The following is a 16,776-nucleotide window of genomic DNA, read 5'->3' on the forward strand; positions in this document are numbered from 1 at the left end:
TTGTGATGTTATATGTTTGTACCAGTCACGTTTCATTTAGACACTGAAATCCCCAAAGAAAAGACCACACCTTCAAAGAAGGGTACATTTACTGTGCAGCTGTACAATACACAATAATCCAACACTGTTTACAGTTTGACTTAACCACGTTCCTAAAAAAGAAATTAATTTCCATATTATATTCGTGTATGTTTGATAATACTTTAATGAAGGCTGCTCTTGAAAAATTATATCATTATAATTTGATTTATTGTTTTTTGAAACTTGAGACTAACTTTGTGTTTTGTGACACAGAAGTTCTAAAGGAAAAGGCCAAAGCAGCTCCTGTCAAAAAAGGTGATGTTCACATTAGTTGCTAGTTAACTTCCCAGTGATTTTATGATCATGAAATAGCAGAAATTATTAATTGCCATAATAGGAAGAGTATTCGCTCATTGTAACTTTGTGCATTTGACACACAGATGTTGTTGCTTCAAAAGAAAAGGCCAAATCAATCATTGTGAAAAAAGGTAAGACTGATGCAAATAAGAAATCTTTAACTAACTACACCTTGAACTACAATTACATTTTAGTGTCATTTATTCTCAATTTTGTATTGACAGAACAAGAAGGTGCTTCCAGAAATGCCTCCCTGGTAAGAGAGAGAGTCAAGATAGTGCCTATGAAGAAAGGTGAGTTACTTTTATTTCAGATTTTATTGGTTTCAGATTTTTTCACGACATAGTTTGAAGACTTAAACGTACTTACGTTTTTTGTTCACTTTTTGTTCTCAGGGCTCAAGGAACCAAAAGAGAGGACATTTGATGTTTTCTTTGCAGCTGAGGTTTTAAAACAGAAGCCCAAACCAGTTGTAACTAAGAGAGGTAAGACTGAATTATTTCATTTCACAGTTTCAGTGTCACTGTGATTTTTACAAACCTAAAATCTCTTCACTAGAACCTGCTCCTCTCAAGACAAAAGCAGCCCCAGTGGTCAGAGGTAAAACAACACTTATTGTTTTTATGTTCATGATTAAATAATAAATCCATTTATTTTCACACTGATCCATTATTTCTTACAGAGGCAGAAGCACCACACAGAAATGTGTCTCTTTCAAAGGAGAAGGTGAAGGTGGTGCCACTGAAGAGAGGTACATCATCTTTTTGTTTGCACAAACTTTAGTTAAATATAATTTTTGTATTTAAACCAGTATGAGTGTGTTATTTTTAAGTATCAAATATCTTATTTTCTGTTATTTTCTGTGTTTTAGTGCCTGTAACTCCAAAAGAAAAAGTCAAACCAGCACCAACAAAAAAAGGTAGTTACAGTGATTTAACATCTTTAGTGCTCGTTATATCATCACAACATTTTTGCACTTGTACTTCTTTAAAAAGCAACAAGACAAAATAAAAAAGTTCAGTTAGTTAAAGTCCAAAGACTTGAAAAGAATGTGGTTTATCTAAGCTTAAAGCTGCATCGCATCAGTGTGAAAAGCTTTGTGGGCTCGTAGCTTTTCACACATTGTGCTATTCTGACTTTTCTTTCTTTTAATGTAGACGCTGTTGTGAAAGAAAAAGCAAAAACCTCACAGAAAGGTGCCAAATACTTTTCAATATTCTGTCTCTAATTTTAAGAAGAATAAAGTGTAGGTACATTTTTTACGTTTCAGATTAACAGCCATAACATCCAAGCTGGTTCAGACAAGTTTCTCATCTAAATAACATCTCAGTCACGTCTCAATCAGTTGTTCCATCCATCACTTTTCAAAAAGCACGAATCATTACAACATTATTTTTTTCCTTCTCTCTCTTTAGAACCTGAGGCCAAGCCAGTTCTTGCCAGAAAAGGTAATTCAGATACAAGCCTCCATTATCAGGTAAAATTACCCTTAAACTCACAATTACAACAATAATTTCCATCTTGTCTCACAGAAGCAGAAGTTGTAAAGGAGAAGCCTAAAGCAGTTCATGAGAAAAAAGGTAAATCTTATAACAAAACACTCAAAGAAAGTGTTTGTACTCACTTCAGTATTGTGATGCTGTTATTGTCGTTACATTTCTGAATCAGCTCCTAAAACTGAGGCTCAAGCACCAAAGGAAAAAGTCAAATCCCTGGAGAAGAAGAAAGGTAGCACTGCTCCCTCCCTGCTGACTGTTCAGAGTTGTACCTCACACAATCTAACTATATATAGTTAGATGATAAGTATGTGTTAATGAAGTATAACTTATTAAGCTACTTGCTGAGAATATTTATATTCTCATTTCTAGAGCCCAAAGCACCAGAGGAGAAAGTCAAACCAGCTGTTAAAAAAGGTACTAAAAGAATATTCACTTCTCACATTGTCATCATGTGTGGTGACAGATACATGTGGTTATTTGTGTTAGTGGGGCATTGATGTGCTGTAATTACAAACCAAGCGTAATTATTACTCCTGTTTTCCTCCTGATGGCTCAGCCGGGCTGATGGACAAGGTCAAACCGGTCCATGTGAAGAAAGGTAGAGATTCATAGAACTAACGCTGGACTGAGATCTCACTGATCCAGTCTCAAAATGTAGGTCACTGCATTTTGTCAAAGCGCTGATTGGATCGCTCAGCAGGGAATCAGTGTTTCGCTGTAGAGAAAGTAATGCACAGGAAAGTGAGAACTAGGTCAGATCAATGTCCTCTGAAATAATGGGGGGTCCTCCCTCTCTGGCACAGTTATGTTGGGGTTCAGGGCCTGAAAATGTGGGAACCACTGGATTATAAAACAGGATTCAGAGGAAAAAGCGCAACAAACATTATGTGTTGCTAAGATGTGTGTATAATGTGAATAACAGTAAGATAACATCAGGTTAATATTTTATTTTAAAAGATTTCTATATAGAAAGTTGAATTCCTTTTATTTAATATTTTATTGGTTTCAGATTTTTTCACAATATAGTTTGAAAACTTAAACGTACTAAATATGCGCCTGTTTTTCGTTCTCTTTTTGTTTTCAGAGCTCAAGGAACCAAAAGAGAGCATCAGAGGAGTCTCTGCAAAGACAGGTACAGCACATTTTATATTTCACATCAAAATATATGGGACATTGAGGCGTTTTTGGTTTTGCATACAGAGCATTTGATGTTTTCTTTGCAGCTGAGGTTTCAAAACAGAAGCCCAAACCAGTTGTAACTAAGAGAGGTAAGACTGAATTATTTCATCTCACAGTTTCAGTGTCACTGTGATTTTTACAAAACTAAAATCTCTTCACTAGAACCTGCTCCTCTCAAGACAAAAGCAGCCCCAGTGGTCAGAGGTAAAACAACACTTATTGTTTTTATGTTCATGATTAAATAATAAATCCATTTATTTCCACACTGATCCATTATTTCTTACAGAGGCAGAAGCACCACACAGAAATGTGTCTCTTTCAAAGGAGAAGGTGAAGGTGGTGCCACTGAAGAGAGGTACATCATCTTTTTGTTTGCACAAACTTTAGTGAAAGTTATTTTTTCGTATTCACACCAGTATGAGTGTGTGACTTTTGATGTGAAATATCGTTTTTCATTCATTCAAATATTTCGGCTAAATTATTATTTTCTGTGTTTTAGTGCCTGTAACTCCAAAAGAAAGAGTCAAACCAGCACCAACAAAAAAAGGTAGTTACAGTCATTTAACATCTTAAGCGCTCGTTATTAATCAGTGAATGTTTATATTTTATATGTCGCATGTATTTTAGTGAATGGTTTCCTGTTGACACATTTTTACAGATATTTGATTTATGCAGTTCGTCATTGTGTAGGAATAAAAATTGATTGTAATTGAAATAAGATACATTCTGTTACATGTGCTGATTATTATTGTTTTCTTTGGAAGCTGAAGTTGTAATGGAGAAGAAGGCCGAGCCAGTGATTCCCAAAAAAGGTTCTATCTAGTTTCACTTTCCTTTTTATTGCATTCTGCAGAACACACTAGTTACTAGATACACTAAATACATCAGAGTTAATAGGACCATTTATTATTGTAGCACCAGTTACCAAGGCAGCAAAACCAACACCTGCTGAAAAGAAGAAAGGTTAATAACAGGATTGTGTTTGTGGTGCTTTCTTTGTAGAAAGTGTTTTGCAGCAGCAGAAATCCAGTCCTGTCCAACTCATGACTGATTTATCTTTTAAATATTGTACTGACACGTAGCTGCTGATGATGCTTCACTGCCACGTGATCATGACTCAGCTGGAAACAGTTCAAAGTATCTTTAACTGGTTTATTCAATTAAATCATTATTAAATCATCTGGACTCAGTAAATGTTAAAATCATTTCAAAGATGTGGTAAGGACTTTTTTGTGAACATCCAAAGTTTATCTTTTGAATAAGTGTCATGTGAGAACAGAGTTTTGTCATTTTCATTATTTTACTTGAACGTACAAATGCTTCGCTACAAGCTGACAAATTTGTTTTTGGACCTTGTACTTAAGAAAATTCTTTAAAAAGCAACTGGAGAAAATTACTAATTTAAGTTGCATGAAGTCCAAAGACTTGAAAATAAAGTAGTTTAGCTGAAAGCTGCATCGCATCAGTGTGAAAAGCTTTGTGGGCTCGTAGCTTTTCAAACATTGTGCTATTCTGACTTTTCTTTCTTTTAATGTAGTTGTGAAAGAAAAAGCAAAAACCTCACAGAAAGGTGCCAAATACTTTTCAATATTCTGTCTCTAATTTTAAGAAGAATAAAGTGTAGGTACATTTTTTACGTTTCAGATTAACAGCCATAACATCCAAGCTGGTTCAGACAAGTTTCTCATCTAAATAACATCTCAGTCACGTCTCAATCAGTTGTTCCGTCCATCACTTTTCAAAAAGCACGAATCATTACAACATTATTTTTTTCCTTCTCTCTCTTTAGAACCTGAGGCCAAGCCAGTTCTTGCCAGAAAAGGTAATTCAGATACAAGCCTCCATTATCAGGTAAAATTACCCTTAAACTCACAATTACAACAATAATTTCCATCGTTCGTTCTCTTTTTGTTTACAGGGCTCAAGGAACCAAAAGAGAGCATCAGAGGAGTCTCTGCAAAGACAGGTACAGCACATTAAATATTTCACATCAAAATATGTGTGACATTGAGGCAACGTACAGAACATTTGATGTTTTATTTGCAGCTGAGGTTTCAAAACAGAAGCCCAAACCAGTTGTAACTAAGAGAGGTAAGACTGAATTATTTCATTTCACAGTTTCAGTGTCACTGTGATTTTTACAAACCTAAAATCTCTTCACTAGAACCTGCTCCTCTCAAGACAAAAGCAGCCCCAGTGGTCAGAGGTAAAACAACACCTATTGTTTTTATGTTCATGATTAAATAATAAATCCATTTATTTCCACACTGATCCATTATTTCTTACAGAGGCAGAAGCACCACACAGAAATGTGTCTCTTTCAAAGGAGAAGGTGAAGGTGGTGCCACTGAAGAGAGGTACATCATCTTTTTGTTTGCACAAACTTTAGTGAAAGTTATTTTTTCGTATTCACACCAATATGAGTGTGTGACTTTTGATGTGAAATATCGTTTTTCATTCATTCAAATATTTCGGCTAAATTATTATTTTCTGTGTTTTAGTGCCTGTAACTCCAAAAGAAAGAGTCAAACCAGCACCAACAAAAAAAGGTAGTTACAGTCATTTAACATCTTAAGCGCTCGTTATTAATCAGTGAATGTTTATATTTTATATGTCGCATGTATTTTAGTGAATGGTTTCCTGTTGACACATTTTTACAGATATTTGATTTATGCAGTTCGTCATTGTGTAGGAATAAAAATTGATTGTAATTGAAATAAGATACATTCTGTTACATGTGCTGATTATTATTGTTTTCTTTGGAAGCTGAAGTTGTAATGGAGAAGAAGGCCGAGCCAGTGATTCCCAAAAAAGGTTCTATCTAGTTTCACTTTCCTTTTTATTGCATTCTGCAGAACACACTAGTTACTAGATACACTAAATACATCAGAGTTAATAGGACCATTTATTATTGTAGCACCAGTTACCAAGGCGGCAAAACCAACACCTGCTGAAAAGAAGAAAGGTAAATAACAGGATTGTGTTTGTGGTGCTTTCTTTGTAGAAAGCGTTTTGCAGCAGCAGAAATCCAGTCCTGTCCAACTCATGACTGATTTATCTTTTAAATATTGTACTGACACGTAGCTGCTGCTGATGCTTCACTGCCACGTGATCATGACTCAGCTGGAAACAGTTCAAAGTATCTTTAACTGGTTTATTCAATTAAATCATTATTAAATCATCTGGACTCAGTAAATGTTAAAATCATTTCAAAGATGTGGTAAGGACTTTTTTGTGAACATCCAAAGTTTATCTTTTGAATAAGTGTCATGTGAGAACAGAGTTTTGTCATTTTCATTATTTTACTTGAACGTACAAATGCTTCGCTACAAGCTGACAAATTTGTTTTTGGACCTTGTACTTAAGAAAATTCTTTAAAAAGCAACTGGAGAAAATTACTAATTTAAGTTGCATGAAGTCCAAAGACTTGAAAATAAAGTAGTTTAGCTGAAAGCTGCATCGCATCAGTGTGAAAAGCTTTGTGGGCTCGTAGCTTTTCAAACATTGTGCTATTCTGACTTTTCTTTCTTTTAATGTAGTTGTGAAAGAAAAAGCAAAAACCTCACAGAAAGGTGCCAAATACTTTTCAATATTCTGTCTCTAATTTTAAGAAGAATAAAGTGTAGGTACATTTTTTACGTTTCAGATTAACAGCCATAACATCCAAGCTGGTTCAGACAAGTTTCTCATCTAAATAACATCTCAGTCACGTCTCAATCAGTTGTTCCGTCCATCACTTTTCAAAAAGCACGAATCATTACAACATTATTTTTTTCCTTCTCTCTCTTTAGAACCTGAGGCCAAGCCAGTTCTTGCCAGAAAAGGTAATTCAGATACAAGCCTCCATTATCAGGTAAAATTACCCTTAAACTCACAATTACAACAATAATTCCCATCGTTCGTTCTCTTTTTGTTTTCAGAGCTCAAGGAACCAAAAGAGAGCATCAGAGGAGTCTCTGCAAAGACAGGTACAGCACATTAAATATTTCACATCAAAATATATGGGACATTGAGGCGTTTTTGGTTTTGCATACAGAGCATTTGATGTTTTCTTTGCAGCTGAGGTTTCAAAACAGAAGCCCAAACCAGTTGTAACTAAGAGAGGTAAGACTGAATTATTTCATCTCACAGTTTCAGTGTCACTGTGATTTTTACAAAACTAAAATCTCTTCAATAGAACCTGCTCCTCTCAAGACAAAAGCAGCCCCAGTGGTCAGAGGTAAAACAACACTTATTGTTTTTATGTTCATGATTAAATAATAAATCCATTTATTTTCACACTGATCCATTATTTCTTACAGAGGCAGAAGCACCACACAGAAATGTGTCTCTTTCAAAGGAGAAGGTGAAGGTGGTGCCACTGAAGAGAGGTACATCATCTTTTTGTTTGCACAAACTTTAGTGAAAGTTATTTTTTCGTATTCACACCAGTATGAGTGTGTGACTTTTGATGTGAAATATCGTTTTTCATTCATTCAAATATTTCGGCTAAATTATTATTTTCTGTGTTTTAGTGCCTGTAACTCCAAAAGAAAGAGTCAAACCAGCACCAACAAAAAAAGGTAGTTACAGTCATTTAACATCTTAAGCGCTCGTTATTAATCAGTGAATGTTTATATTTTATATGTCGCATGTATTTTAGTGAATGGTTTCCTGTTGACACATTTTTACAGATATTTGATTTATGCAGTTCGTCATTGTGTAGGAATAAAAATTGATTGTAATTGAAATAAGATACATTCTGTTACATGTGCTGATTATTATTGTTTTCTTTGGAAGCTGAAGTTGTAATGGAGAAGAAGGCCGAGCCAGTGATTCCCAAAAAAGGTTCTATCTAGTTTCACTTTCCTTTTTATTGCATTCTGCAGAACACACTAGTTACTAGATACACTAAATACATCAGAGTTAATAGGACCATTTATTATTGTAGCACCAGTTACCAAGGCAGCAAAACCAACACCTGCTGAAAAGAAGAAAGGTTAATAACAGGATTGTGTTTGTGCTGCTTTCTTTGTAGAAAGCATTTTGCAGCAGCAGAAATCCAGTCCTGTCCAACTCATGACTGATTTATCTTTTAAATATTGTACTGACACGTAGCTGCTGCTGATGCTTCACTGCCACGTGATCATGACTCAGCTGGAAACAGTTCAAAGTATCTTGAACTGGTTTATTCAATTAAATCATTATTAAATCATCTGGACTCAGTAAATGTTAAAATCATTTCAAAGATGTGGTAAGGACTTTTTTGTGAACATCCAAAGTTTATCTTTTGAATAAGTGTCATGTGAGAACAGAGTTTTGTCATTTTCATTATTTTACTTGAACGTACAACTGCTTCGCTACAAGCTGACAAATTAGTTTTTGGACCTTGTACTTAAGAAGATTCTTTAAAAAGCAACTGGAGAAAATTACTAATTTAAGTTGCATGAAGTCCAAAGACTTGAAAATAAAGTAGTTTAGCTGAAAGCTGCATCGCATCAGTGTGAAAAGCTTTGTGGGCTCGTAGCTTTTCACACATTGTGCTATTCTGACTTTTCTTTCTTTTAATGTAGACGCTGTTGTGAAAGAAAAAGCAAAAACCTCACAGAAAGGTGCCAAATACTTTTCAATATTCTGTCTCTAATTTTAAGAAGAATAAAGTGTAGGTACATTTTTTACGTTTCAGATTAACAGCCATAACATCCAAGCTGGTTCAGACAAGTTTCTCATCTAAATAACATCTCAGTCACGTCTCAGTCAGTTGTTCCATCCATCACTTTTCAAAAAGCACGAATCATTACAACATTACTTGTTTCCTTCTCTCTCTTTAGAACCTGAGGCCAAGCCAGTTCTTGCCAGAAAAGGTAATTCAGATACAAGCCTCCATTATCAGGTAAAATTACCCTTAAACTCACAATTACAACAATAATTTCCATCTTGTCTCACAGAAGCAGAAGTTGTAAAGGAGAAGCCTAAAGCAGTTCATGAGAAAAAAGGTAAATCTTATAACAAAACACTCAAAGAAAGTGTTTGTACTCACTTCAGTATTGTGATGCTGTTATTGTCGTTACATTTCTGAATCAGCTCCTAAAACTGAGGCTCAAGCACCAAAGGAAAAAGTCAAATCCCTGGAGAAGAAGAAAGGTAGCACTGCTCCCTCCCTGCTGACTGTTCAGAGTTGTACCTCACACAATCTAACTATATATAGTTAGATGATAAGTATGTGTTAATGAAGTATAACTTATTACGCTACTTGCTGAGATTATTTATATTCTCATTTCTAGAGCCCAAAGCACCAAAGGAGAAAGTCAAACCAGCTGTTAAAAAAGGTACTAAAAGAATATTCACTTCTCACATTGTCATCATGTGTGGTGACAGATACATGTGGTTATTTGTGTTAGTGGGGCATTGATGTGCTGTAATTACAAACCAAGCGTAATTATTACTCCTGTTTTCCTCCTGACGGCTCAGCCGGGCTGAAGGACAAGATCAAACCGGTCCATGTGAAGAAAGGTAGAGATTCATAGAACTAACGCTGGACTGAGATCTCACTGATCTAGTCTCAAAATGTAGGTCACTGCATTTTGTCAAAGCGCTGATTGGATCGCTCAGCAGGGAATCAGTGTTTCGCTGTAGAGAAAGTAATGCACAGGAAAGTGAGAGGGATTCAAATCATCAGATGCATCATTTACTGGTTTTGCACAGTCAAGTGAAAGCACATCTCAGGTCTCTTTTTTGCAAGAAATAAAAAATGGTGCTAAACGGTCAAAAGGGTTTTTCTGCTCAACAAGTGATGAACTTTGTAATTCTGATATCAGCTTCCTGGTTCCACGTGCTTCCCGCTCTGCAAGCTGCTTTATGCCTGAAGAAACTCTTCTTTGTTGTGGTGCTGCTGTGGTTTGTTCTGCAGTGTACGTCTCCACCTCCTGACTGTCCCTGTCTGACCTGAGTTTCCCTTTTGCAGAACAAGAAAAGGAGAAACCTGCTGCTGTAAAGAAAGGTACAGTGCCAGTTTATCAGTTCATCAGTTTATCAGTTCATAATGAAATAAAATATATAAACTGCTTTATTAAACAACCCCAAAAAATAGTTACAACTTTAACTATTTTTTGGGGTTGTTTAATCTGTAACAATGCATCATACTTTCTAAATAAAGTGCAAGTAAACACAATTTCCCTCTGAATTTTAGTTAAGGAAAAGTAGAAAGTAGAAAAAATGAAATCACGAAAATAAAGTTAAAAGTACCTGAAGTTTGTACTTCAGACAAACAGTTTACAGTACATCTCCCACTATAGACGTAAATTCTCTTTCTTTCTTTTTTGTAGAAAAACCAGTAGAGAAGAAGGCCCCCAAAGGTGTGTGGTCAGCTTTGAACATTAAAATCCAGATTTAAAATAGAAGAATGACCTCACAGGTCTGTGATTAAACACTGCGAGGAAATAGTTTGAATAGTTATTAATCTTGCGTTGCTCTTTTCAGAGGACCGAGTTCTGAAAGAGATACAGACGCCTGCAAAGAAAGGTATCTCATTTGTCAAGTCAGTAAATTGTTTGTTTGAGAGTTTGAAATCCATCAATTAAACTTGATGTGGTTTATTTACATGTTTTTCTTCTAGAGAAATCTGTGGAGAAGAAGGCAGCCAAAGAAGAGGGCATTAAAGGTGCTGTACAGATGTGTTTTAATTTAACGCCACATGACATCGTATTGTTTAGTTGACATCATGTTGTGTTTTTAACAGCTGAGCCTGCAGTATCAGACAGCTTTCTCATGGAAGGTACAAATTCCCCTCTCATATCCCAAATACCATACAAGTGTCAGATTGAGAGGCCAGAGGAGGGTGAGGAACACGCCACACTGATCCGTCCTGTTTCTCCCTCCGCAGACGAGATGCCGTACTTCCAGTGTTTCTTCGTGGACGAGGACGAGGCCCAGTTTCCGTTCTACGCCTTCTCGCCGATGCAGATCTGAGGCTTCAGTCTGACTCCAGTCTGAGGTTTACAGTGTTTTCTGATAACGACAAGGTCACATCACACCCTGCGCTGCCGAAGCCCGGCTGCCGTTCCATGTTAGAGCTCCAGGAAAAGAGCCTGGGCAGCAGAGGATGATGGGTGATGGACCGTTTATTTATTTCCAGATTTGGTTGAGCTCTCGCACCAAATACATACAGCTAATGTCATTCCTCTCCATTTACTTATTTTTGTTATTAATATTTTTGAGAGGTGGAATCAAATGAATCTTCTACATGGAACAACGTCATGAATCAACTTCTGTGGATCGTTCGTTTAAATCCTCAAAGCAACGTGTGCAAATACTTTTAATACATTGACACTGAGTCAAGGTGCATTTCTGATGAGTAGTAACATGGTGCTGAATATGTTTAAGTGTAAACAGGGTACAGACATGTCCACAATCACTGACCCAAGGCTGACAGGGCTTCAGTTCCGGTGTTTACTTGAAAGTGGTTTGTACATTTATTGTACATTCATTTTTAAGGTCATACTTGGTTTTAGATTTAGGTTTTTCTTTATATGTCAAACCTTTTCATCCCCTGCTTTTTAAGCCCTTTCATTAGCCATTTATAGGTTTTATGCATAATTCCATAATCCTCGATCATATTTCTTTCATTTAAAGGATTTTTCTTTCTCACACTTTTTTCCACTTTTCCTTCCCGTCTGGGCACAAAATAGAAATTGAAGAATTGATGAAAAAAGATGAATCTTCTTTGCATTTTTAAAGATTCAGCACCAATGTGTTTTTGTTTGTTTGTACTTGTCAAAAGGAATGACTATGCACTGTATAAGAGAGCTCCCAATCTTACTGAAGAGACACTACCTGACATATGAAGTCTTATTAAACTGTACCATCGACACGTCGGCACCAGTCCCTCATTTTGAAGCGTTGCATCACCTGCACTCTCAGAATGAGGCTTGTTTTGATATCATCAAGTATCAGATTCACTCTGTTTTTACCTTGATAGACCAAAAACCCAGTGGGACTGACTGTGGTCGGTGGTTGTTTGTCCGTGAAACTTGACATGTTGTGGAAAACATTGAAGAAATGAGCAGAAATGTCAAATACAATATTTCCAGGCTCAAAGTTGTTGAAAGCAGCTATTCCTGCTGCCGTACATTAAACAATATGAATACATATCTTATTATGATAACTGTGCTATAATGCAGAATATAAACAGGATTTATATCATGTGGAAACCCTGTACATGAGATGTACAGGCAGGGCTACCAGTTGTCAGATTGAGTTTGAATCACTTATTTGAAATCTCTGACAAATGATGTTGGCATTAACCTAGTTATTGTGTTTACGTTGGGACACTGACCTCCTCGACGCGTCACACTTTCAGATGATCGCAGATGTCGGCTGCTACATTAACGCTCAGTCGGCTTGTGCCAGCTGTTGTTCACATATGGCTCTTTACATTCAGCTCCATATGCTGCATAGAAGACAGTTAGTAAAGCTTGTGAGTCCAATTCTAATCTGAGTCCACTCACAGGAACACATAGATGGAGCATGTACACTGCATCCCTCTGCAGCTGCACAGACAGTAACTGTCGTGTAACAGCTGGAGTTTTGTGGCGACGCCCATCTGTTGGTGTTTTGTTCCTAAAATGAACAACGTCTCGCCTCTGTTGGATTTTATTAAAAAGGACGTCATTGTTAATATAAGAAGACATTTTGATTTACAGACTCATATTTGTTTCAACTGAATTTTATTAAAAGTCTCACTTTTACCAAGTGAACATGTGCAATACATGAATATCTGATCATTTCAGTGATGATAGAACTGTTTGTCTGTGTGATGGTCCTTGAATGAAATGTGCATGATGTGTGTGTGTGTTTATTTTATGCCCTCAAATGTTTGTGTGACGTTTCTCCCCAACCAGAACCCTGAGAATGGCAACTTGAAATACTTGAACTTTTGAATCAGGGTATCTGATGCCAATAACCTGCATGTGTCTTTCTATGATGTTGCTAACGTCATAAATTCACAGCTCAGTAACTGTAATTAGTCATTAATCATTGTAAATAGCTAATTAAATATAAAAAATAGACTATATTGTGTTTTATCCCTGAACTATTGTGACTTTACCTGCACAATAAATTCACAATTCATGTGTCGTTTTTCAGTTACACCCTCATTGTGCCTGTGAATACAAGCGATTTGACATTAAAACATAGCAATGCAAGTGTGTCTCTTGTAAATCTTGTCTCCTTGTCAATGCAGGAATCTTTTAAAATCAAATTTATACTATTAATTATTATCCTTAATTAGTTTTATTTAATTTGTAAAGCAGCCTTGAAAGGTACTTTATAAAGCCAAATTATTGTTGTTATTATTATTATTATTATTATTAATGTTGCACTCAGACAACATTTTTAAATCCTTTTATGATTTCTTTGATTTTAAGAAATCTTAAGATTGAGTCCAAATTCCTTCAACAGAACCACACACCCATATAAAAAAAATAATCAATAAATTACCAAATTCTGTAAAACTTTACACTAAAATAGAAGTTATTTTAATAATTAACTGAGGTGGCAAAGTCAGTGCTGGACTTTTACATAGTTTAATCCAGAACCTGCAGATGAACTCACAACACATCACAGAATGTAAAACGCTGAGTCATACATCAGTGAGTACAGAACATGGGCTGAATATAAAGAGGCTCAGAAACAGCAGTTTTGGAGGTGGCAAGTGTGTGTTGCAAAGATGGTAAAGAATAAAGTGTCGGGTCAGTGAAGGAATGCAGGAGGTGTCGGCTGAAGAGAACATTTAATGTCCAATTGAAGGAATCGGAAAGAAAAGAATTACATAAAGATTAGAAATGAGACTTTGACTCTAACTCAACACGGCCTTCACACTGTGTTTCTCTAATGAGGCCAGACAGGGGTTACTACAGGTCGGCTTACACCACTGACTCCTGCTCTGCGTCTCCTGGGACGAGCAGCGAGGACAGAACAAGCTGAAACAACCTGTTACTGTTTCCCGGACGGTGCTGAGCTCCCTTCTCCGTGACTGCGCTGCTGAGAATATCGTGAGATCAACTCAACTCCTCTTTTCACTGATGTAATCCTCAAAATGCAAATGATGTGAGAGCAGAGGCGTTACTATAACTGGGGCATAAAGACAATGCTTGCGATCAATTCAGTGGGCAGCGAGTGTATGAGTTCCACTCCAGTTACCACGGCTTCTTTGTGTCGCGGGGCTATTGAGAGGAGGCCAACCAACCCGGCAGCCTGTGTGTGGGGACGGGAAGAAAGGCCATTTGTAGTGGCAGTGTTCATTTGGATGGAGGAAATGTGGGAAAGATGGAGGATAAATGAGGAAACTCCGTGAAGTCTCGTTTAAACAAAAGCTCTAAAGACCGGTCTGACAAAGTTCTGCTCTATTTTTAGACCTTGAACTTGTAACTGTCCTCTCCGCTCCCTGTCTGTCACGGTTGGTCCACACCATCGAATGATGCCTCTGACGCGATGACACCACGACTTTAACCGGATTATCCCGAGAGCGTGTGACATCACCGCCCCGCCACCCTCCCCTCCCTCCGTCCCCCTGCAGCTCCCAGCCGCCTCTGACCATCTGGGGGTTACTGCAGGACACTCAGGCCCCCTGCACCATCACCCCGCAGCTGTCACCTGGAACTGCACCCATGACAGGGCCTGCACTGTTCCCACAGCGTGCAGGGAGACGCAGGACACTGGGAGTTGAGAGGAAGAAAGACGCTCTATGTGCTGCAGAGTTCAGATAAATTGCTGATGAACTGAAGAAAAAAAGATCTGAGACTTTAAAATCGTTTAGTCTAGAAGTTTATTTGTTTTCCCTTCACAGTCTGAATTTCTTACAAAAGGCCCCGGAAAAGATTTCCCCCAAAATATGGATCACATGTTAAAAAAAAAACAAGTGAAGTGCAAATCACGGCATACGCAATAAGAACAAAGTTTTTCTTTTTAATAAAAAAAACAGGTGAACACCTTGTTGATCGGGGGATGATTTGCTCTTTCGACTGCAGGGTGAAGTTTAGGCTTTCTCATACGTGCGGACGGCCTGGACTCCCTCAAAGGTCAACGTCTGAGAAGCAGGGACGAGGAGAAGCAAACAAAAGGCAACAGTCAGTGAGATTTTTTAATACAATGTATCGAAATCATGCACCAGCAGCACCTTTTAAAACTTTCAACTTTATCTGCAGGGCTCCATGAACTGATCAAGCTCTGTATCTTAACTTCCCACTCACCATCACCATCTTCCCGTCCTTGATTTCTCTCACAAACTTGGTCTCTTTCCCGTCCCACTTCTGCACCTGCACAAGTTTGTCTCCGTCCATGGTGAAGGTCGACTGCAAACACAAACCGTGCATTAAAAAGTCCAGGAGAAGAAGTGTTTATGATAGGAACATCCCGGGGACTCCACTCACTTTGACGTGGCGGTCGTCAGGCGTGGTCTCGTCGAACTCCTCTCCCAGCTTGGAGGAGACCTCGGTGTTCCTGAAGGTGCTCAGGGTCTTCAACACCACTTTGTCTCCGTCCTGGCTGATCACCACCGTCGGCTTGGTCACGTTGCCAACTTGTCTTGTGGCAAAACCAACACCTGAACAAAATTAAAAATCTACTTTTAACTATGCATCACAAATGAGGACATTAAAGGGATAGTTCACCCAAAAAAGGACATTCACTCATTATCTACTCACCACTATGGGGGTGAAGTGTTTGAGTCCACAAAACTCTTTAGGAGGACATCAGAGGACTTTTAGGCTAAAACATGATGTAAATGACGTTTCGAGAGTGAAGTGTTGAATGTCGGGCTTACGGACAGTTGGATAACACCACAGGAGCAGTATGGAAACATTTTATTACATCGGTTTTTTCTGTTATTTTATTTACGTTTGAAGAATCAGTCACCAGTTACTTCAATTGTATTGGATTTGGCTGCAACTCTGTTTACCCCTGAGACTCCAGAAGTGTTTTGTGGACTCAAACACTTCACCCACCACCTCCATCGGCAAAGTGCTGAGTAGATAATAAGTGCATTTTCCTATTTGGGTGAACTATCCCTTGAATTTCCCTGCTCCAGTCAGAATGAAGACATTCAAGCATTAGATCAGCAGCTTCTGTCCGAGTGACATCGCTGCAGAATAACATCAACATGAGTTCACACTCACCCAGAGACTTCATGTACTCGTCAAAGTTGTGGCTGTCCACCAGTTTCCACGAGGCGCAGAAAGCATCGACCATGTTTGCAGATGTTAAAGATCCAGGTCACAGACTCTCAGTCAGAAGAAGATGAAGCTGCTGCTGCTTCTCTGCTGCTGCTGCCACATTAATACTGTCACACACAGCCCTGACGTCAGCAGCGGACTCACAGCTGATTGGAGGACGGGGCCGTTGCGTGGGCTGTAATTGTTTAATGCCACAAAGCTTTTTGTTGGCAGCACTGAAGACTAATGTGTTTAGGCGAGAAGAAATCGGTTTGCCCCGTTTTTATTCAATCAGAATCATTATAAAGGGGTTTTGTTATTTAAAATAAAAAACCTGTTCGCTTTTTCTGAAACTTGTTTGATGATGACCAGAAAAACAACGAAGTTATATATGTATGAAAAACCCTGAGATAATGTGTTTCAGTTTGGCTGTAAGAAAAAGAAAAGAAGGATTTTAGAAAAAATACTCTATAAATAATTTTAATTATTAATCTAAATAACTATCTAAATAAATAAATAAAAAAGTCGGAGTA

General features: G+C 37.6%; 2 protein-coding genes across 2 annotated transcripts in view; one reads left to right on the plus strand and one right to left on the minus strand.

Annotated features, from left to right (window-relative positions):
* Positions 1-13,242, plus strand: part of si:ch211-266g18.10 (muscle M-line assembly protein unc-89) — a 21,862-nt gene extending 8,620 nt beyond the window's left edge. Inside the window, exons 10-57 of the mRNA XM_047341697.1 lie at positions 26-82; positions 295-336; positions 462-509; positions 603-671; positions 774-863; positions 937-978; positions 1,061-1,129; positions 1,250-1,297; positions 1,794-1,826; positions 1,911-1,958; positions 2,047-2,106; positions 2,247-2,291; positions 2,428-2,475; positions 2,962-3,009; positions 3,101-3,145; positions 3,219-3,260; positions 3,343-3,411; positions 3,556-3,603; positions 3,821-3,868; positions 3,972-4,019; positions 4,846-4,878; positions 4,975-5,022; positions 5,103-5,147; positions 5,221-5,262; positions 5,345-5,413; positions 5,558-5,605; positions 5,823-5,870; positions 5,974-6,021; positions 6,848-6,880; positions 6,977-7,024; positions 7,116-7,160; positions 7,234-7,275; positions 7,358-7,426; positions 7,571-7,618; positions 7,836-7,883; positions 7,987-8,034; positions 8,609-8,647; positions 8,867-8,899; positions 8,984-9,031; positions 9,120-9,179; positions 9,320-9,364; positions 9,498-9,548; positions 10,000-10,035; positions 10,361-10,390; positions 10,515-10,556; positions 10,651-10,695; positions 10,774-10,809; positions 10,918-13,242. Of these exons, the coding sequence (XP_047197653.1) occupies positions 26-82; positions 295-336; positions 462-509; positions 603-671; positions 774-863; positions 937-978; positions 1,061-1,129; positions 1,250-1,297; positions 1,794-1,826; positions 1,911-1,958; positions 2,047-2,106; positions 2,247-2,291; positions 2,428-2,475; positions 2,962-3,009; positions 3,101-3,145; positions 3,219-3,260; positions 3,343-3,411; positions 3,556-3,603; positions 3,821-3,868; positions 3,972-4,019; positions 4,846-4,878; positions 4,975-5,022; positions 5,103-5,147; positions 5,221-5,262; positions 5,345-5,413; positions 5,558-5,605; positions 5,823-5,870; positions 5,974-6,021; positions 6,848-6,880; positions 6,977-7,024; positions 7,116-7,160; positions 7,234-7,275; positions 7,358-7,426; positions 7,571-7,618; positions 7,836-7,883; positions 7,987-8,034; positions 8,609-8,647; positions 8,867-8,899; positions 8,984-9,031; positions 9,120-9,179; positions 9,320-9,364; positions 9,498-9,548; positions 10,000-10,035; positions 10,361-10,390; positions 10,515-10,556; positions 10,651-10,695; positions 10,774-10,809; positions 10,918-11,003 (2,360 nt within the window). The 3' untranslated portion in view covers positions 11,004-13,242. The remainder of the gene's footprint in view (positions 1-25; positions 83-294; positions 337-461; positions 510-602; positions 672-773; positions 864-936; positions 979-1,060; positions 1,130-1,249; positions 1,298-1,793; positions 1,827-1,910; positions 1,959-2,046; positions 2,107-2,246; positions 2,292-2,427; positions 2,476-2,961; positions 3,010-3,100; positions 3,146-3,218; positions 3,261-3,342; positions 3,412-3,555; positions 3,604-3,820; positions 3,869-3,971; positions 4,020-4,845; positions 4,879-4,974; positions 5,023-5,102; positions 5,148-5,220; positions 5,263-5,344; positions 5,414-5,557; positions 5,606-5,822; positions 5,871-5,973; positions 6,022-6,847; positions 6,881-6,976; positions 7,025-7,115; positions 7,161-7,233; positions 7,276-7,357; positions 7,427-7,570; positions 7,619-7,835; positions 7,884-7,986; positions 8,035-8,608; positions 8,648-8,866; positions 8,900-8,983; positions 9,032-9,119; positions 9,180-9,319; positions 9,365-9,497; positions 9,549-9,999; positions 10,036-10,360; positions 10,391-10,514; positions 10,557-10,650; positions 10,696-10,773; positions 10,810-10,917) is intronic.
* A 1,599-nt stretch (positions 13,243-14,841) lies between these two features.
* Positions 14,842-16,367, minus strand: fabp7a (fatty acid binding protein 7, brain, a). The gene is made up of 4 exons (XM_035167661.2): positions 16,208-16,367; positions 15,464-15,636; positions 15,284-15,385; positions 14,842-15,120 (listed from the first exon to the last, which is right to left on the minus strand). The coding sequence occupies exons 1-4, from the start codon at positions 16,278-16,280 to the stop codon at positions 15,070-15,072; spliced, it is 399 nt and encodes a 132-aa protein (XP_035023552.1). The 5' UTR covers positions 16,281-16,367; the 3' UTR covers positions 14,842-15,069.
* Positions 16,368-16,776: the final 409 nt, after the last annotated feature.

This window comes from Hippoglossus stenolepis, chromosome 10 (genome assembly GCF_022539355.2).
Source record: "Hippoglossus stenolepis isolate QCI-W04-F060 chromosome 10, HSTE1.2, whole genome shotgun sequence".
Classification (NCBI taxonomy): Eukaryota; Metazoa; Chordata; class Actinopteri; order Pleuronectiformes; family Pleuronectidae; genus Hippoglossus; species Hippoglossus stenolepis.